The following is a 4674-nucleotide window of genomic DNA, read 5'->3' as shown; positions in this document are numbered from 1 at the left end:
TTTTTTATTTTTTTTTAATCTATTTTGGACTTTTGTATTGCCCTCCGACAGCTAGGTTTATAGGAGAGTTAGATATTCACATTGTGGCAGCAGAACTGGCAGTCTGAGATATAGACCACACAAACAGTCTCTCGAAAGCCTGTTCTGCAGGATGGACTGGGAAACTCACGTTTCATATGAACTGGCGCCAGCTACCCACGTTATAACGATTTAGAAATAAGGGCCCTGCATTTTCAGTTTTTTTCCCCCCCAGTGATCTTTCCTTGCTCGTTCAGTCCACTATCGCATGTATAGTTGGCATTGTGTAAAGCCTAGTTTTTATGCAGAGCAAACATGTCTGGACGTTACTTGTCAGTCACTTCTGAAGGATGAAGGCCTACAGGTGAAGCCCTGAAGCGCTCTGTTTTTGTTTTTATTTTTATTTTTTAACAGCTTGCTGAGCTGTTAAAAAAAAAAATCACGTATTAAAAGAGGAAACTTTAGATAGTCTATTCTTTAGATAACAAGTGTCAGACTCCAGTCTTGGGGGGCCGGAGCCCTGCACATTTTTGGGTTTCCCCTCATTTAACACACCTGATTCAACTCCTTGTGCTAATTATCACACAGCTCTTGAGCTGAATCATTTGTGGTGGAACAGGGAAAGAACTAAGCTACACAGGGCTCCGGCCCCCCAGGACTGGAGTCTCACACCCCTGCTTTAGATGGTCCTGAGTTAGACCGGTGTACAGGCATTTTTATTTTGGGCAGAAGCAAAAGAAAATCATCTGGAATTCTCTTTGAGACAAATATTTTATTTTATTTTATTTCGATCGCTAATGCCACAAATGAAAATGCTTTGTTTTCAAGATGCTGAAATATTTTTGTCTCTAGAAAAATGATTTTTTTGCAGCCTTTTACAACATTCGTGAACCAAAGTACTTTGAAGATTTATCACTGATTTATGACTGTAAATAAACAAACCAATAACCATAAAAGAAGTTAATGACATTTCATAATTTTAAATGTGTGGTGAATAATTAATCTATATGTCTCTTTTTAGTAAAACAACAGTATATCTGTTGTAATGGGTCCTTGCTAAATGCCTTTCTTCTGCGTTATGTATACAACAACAATTGTTCAATCCTTGAAAGAACAACAAGTATCAAATGGGACGAGTGGGTTTTCACTTTTTCTTCATCTCAACTTTTTTTTTTTTTTTTTTTACGAGAACTTAACATCTAAAACCACATCTACACCCTCCTACACAATCTGTGTGGATATCATGTTTTTATCTTCTCCTTTTAAAGGTCATCAGAGAGGATGAAACACGCAGTATGAACTGTAAACAGAGTCTGGGCATGCGCCTCTTGTCACAGCCATGACAGGTGTCACATTGTCAACATTTTAGGCTAGCGTTTCCCAACCCCGTCCTCAAGGGTCCCCAGACGGCCCACGTTCTTCTGAACTTTCTGGCAAGGAGCTGGCAGGGAGCAAAAAATGTGGACGGTCTTGGGGTGGGGGGCAAGGACTGGGTTAAGAAACACTGTTTCAGGGAGTACTTTTACGCCAGGTGCAGCGTGGCTCGTGTCAAACAGCTGTCACTGCATAACAATCAGAGCTTCGGGGAATGATATTTAATATTTCTAACATCTCAGAAAAATGCAGCCTCTCCGCTTGCAAGAGTGCTGGCTCTTTGTGCTTAATATTAAAAGCTGTAATATATTTAAAAGTTAAGCATTGAAAAATTGTTTCCATGATTCTTTCTGGTGAACCTGGTGGTAAAATTGACAGCTGATAGGGTCCCCCACCTGGCCCCACGATTCAGTGCAGCAGAAGATGACCTTGCATTCAAATTGAATAATTGTGCTTATGAGCAAAATGAGACCACAGGAAATGTCATGTTGATTTTATTGCATCGATGCACAAGTCTTGTGCTTCTCCGCCCACATTAGTCAAACAAAATGCTAACTTTTTTTTTCCTTCCTGTAAATTCCCCATTTCAAATATTTGATTTGAATTGGTAGAGAAGCTGCAATTTTGCATTTTGTTTGTTTTTTTTTGACATTTTGTAAAGGTTTCAGTTTGCTGTTTCATTTGCGGGTCATTCCAAGATGCGTTTGAGGTGTGACTCTGTGTCTGATTAAATGTTTGATTGGAGCTGCTGTTTGTGACAAACGTGAATCAGCACCGAAACCTCCAGTTCTCGTTTTCTTTACGTTCAGCCCCATTTCTATCTTTCGATAAGTCTTTTTTGCATGCTCCTAATTTTTTTCTTGTTCCCATAATTCCCCTGTGAGTAACTTCATGCATAGTCATGAGCAATACTTCACCTCATATATAGCATTTAAAAAAATTGTTTAGAAATTTAACACATTGCACCCGTAGCTTCTGGGTTAGGTTTTGGACCATACCCCCCCCCCCCCACCAGCCCCCTGCCGTGACTCTGAATAGGACAAGCAAGTACAGAACATGGATGGATGGATGGATGGTTGTTTAACACAAGTGGGACATGATAATTTGTGGATATGACATCAATATTACTTATATACAGCATGTAGAACAGCAACGGCTTGGATTCAGTTCAGCAAATCATTTGAAGGGTGACACTCAGGATTACACTTGCAGCACTTCTGCTATTGCCGTTACACTATAATGATGCAGAATATATTGCACTCAGATCCAATACTGTAGCTATGTTCAAAATAGTGTGTGGGAGGGTTGGTTGGTTAGTGGGATGGGGGGGGGGGGGGGGCATTATGTTTTTGTTTTGTTTTTTTTGCCGAACTCAGCATTGGTAAGGATTTTAGAACGTTTCTTTTCTTTTTTTTTTTAACCCCACCAGGTCATTTTATCATTTTCCTCCATGAACAGGCAGCAGACAGAACACAAACTACAATGAACGGTAAGAAGCTTGAAAATTGGGATTTCCTTAAAAGGCGGCAGCAGTAACTTTGTGATGCTCAGAGACCAAGCTTTTACTTTACCTTCCTGAGCTTTGCATCGCAAAATGCTTTGAAACACGTCTTTGATTATTTTTACTCTATTCACATGGACCAACAATTCAGCAACGATGACGGGCTTAACGCAATTTTATATTTTCCATCCACTAATAATAACCAACTAAAAAAAAGCTACAAAAGAAGTTAACATTTTTAATAAGTGGTATCTGATATGTAATCTAATTTCTACAAGTTCTTGGATTTATACTGGAGTATGATTAATTACCGAAATCAATTTTTTGTGTAAGACTAAAACCTGCAAATTCAGCAGTTAGGATGAAATGTAAAGCAAATTGAAATGTTGCCTTACCTAGAGAAGTACAGAGTACTGCTTTTCAAGTGAAAATATCCTTATTTATTTTGTTGTTATTATTTTATTTGTTAATAATTCTAATCACTTATGTAAATTGCTCTGACCAAGGGCATCTGCCAAATGCAGTGAATGTAAATTATGCAAGAATCATTTTAAGTATAATGATTAAACAGCTGCTGACTTCTTCAAATGCCAAAGGAGAATTAAGAAATTAAGATAAAAATTAGAAGAATTAAGGAAAAGATAAAAATGCCAAATTCTAACAAACAAATTCAATTACTTGTGTACAGTTAGGTTATTGAGATTTGAGTTGGTATGTGGAGCCATTGTACTTAAAAGAATCTGTGGGCCATTAGGCATCATTGTGTCATTGATCTCTGAAGTCTAAAATAGTCCACTGCAGATGTAGATTTAAGGTGTTTGTCTCAAAGGTCAGTGTTAATCTCCTTGTATCTATTGTTCTGTTGCATCATTGCATTTAAAAGAGGAAACGGTTGCGAAACATCCTCCTAGTCTTTGTCAACGAGTTAGTCCTCGCGATCAGGAGCAAATTTAAAGTCTGTGGTCTGCTTCTCTGAACCTACTAGATTTCTGTCATACACAACACACATATTTAATAGACATATTGATTAAATGTTCATGTTTGTGTCGTGGACAGTTGTGTTTTTCGTGTAAAATATTTACTTATTGTAGTGCAGAACGTTACTAAGTTTAATAACCTACGCTTTTTGTTGCGCCACTCCTTTCTCTTTCGGAACTTCACTTCCCATAATACTCGACGACATGACGGGCCCTGTATGTACAGTACGTTTTATGTGTAACCGTATATGTGTCTATCTCTGTGTACGCGTGAGCGCGCGTGTTGTCTGACGTCACGGCTGGAGCTGCCCTGTCACGCGCGATCAGTAAAAGTTGGGATTGAAGCTTGACTCCGCAAAGCTGCGTTTTTCTGGCTTTTAAACTGCATCCCCCGAAGGAAACCAAATTTCGTATAACTTCTCGAAAAACGTTATTCGGACTCGAGCAGGAAGTATTTGTTACCGAGGGAAAGCCGCTAAAGTAACAGAAATTTTTAGCAGTTGAGCAGCTCGAATTAACGCCAATGAAGGAGGTTATTCGCCCGGAGTGACCGTTGGTCCTAATTAGCTAATTTTTTTCTTCTCGGCGTCACAAAAAGAACTTTGTGACCGTATTAAATGTTTTGAAAGCCTGCCGGCCGGTCCGGGGAGGGATTTCGCACAGAGTTGCTACAGACAGTGACGTGGGGTTCTAGCTGTCAAAGCCGATGACTACCGCGGACTGCGGCGGTAATGAAGAGCTGGACTTCAGACTCATGTTCGGGGAGGACGGCCAGCCGCCACCGCCGCCACTGGGCCCCGCAGG

General features: G+C 39.8%; 1 protein-coding gene across 2 annotated transcripts in view; it reads left to right on the top strand.

The window, feature by feature from the left end:
• Positions 1–2803: 2803 nt before the first annotated feature.
• Positions 2804–4674, top strand: part of nfatc3a (nuclear factor of activated T cells 3a) — a 51677-nt gene continuing 49806 nt past the window's right edge. The window contains exon 1 of one of the 2 annotated variants that reach the window (XM_023790331.2): positions 2804–2881. In XM_023790331.2, coding sequence (XP_023646099.1) covers positions 2875–2881 — 7 coding nt within the window. In that variant the 5' untranslated portion in view covers positions 2804–2874. Of the gene's footprint in view, positions 2882–4163; position 4674 lie in introns of those variants that run through there. The other variant, XM_023790330.2, reaches the window with a different exon arrangement.

The sequence above is a fragment of the Paramormyrops kingsleyae genome, chromosome 11 (genome assembly GCF_048594095.1).
Source record: "Paramormyrops kingsleyae isolate MSU_618 chromosome 11, PKINGS_0.4, whole genome shotgun sequence".
NCBI lineage: Eukaryota > Metazoa > Chordata > Actinopteri > Osteoglossiformes > Mormyridae > Paramormyrops > Paramormyrops kingsleyae.
This window is presented reverse-complemented; position numbering and strand designations above follow the sequence as displayed.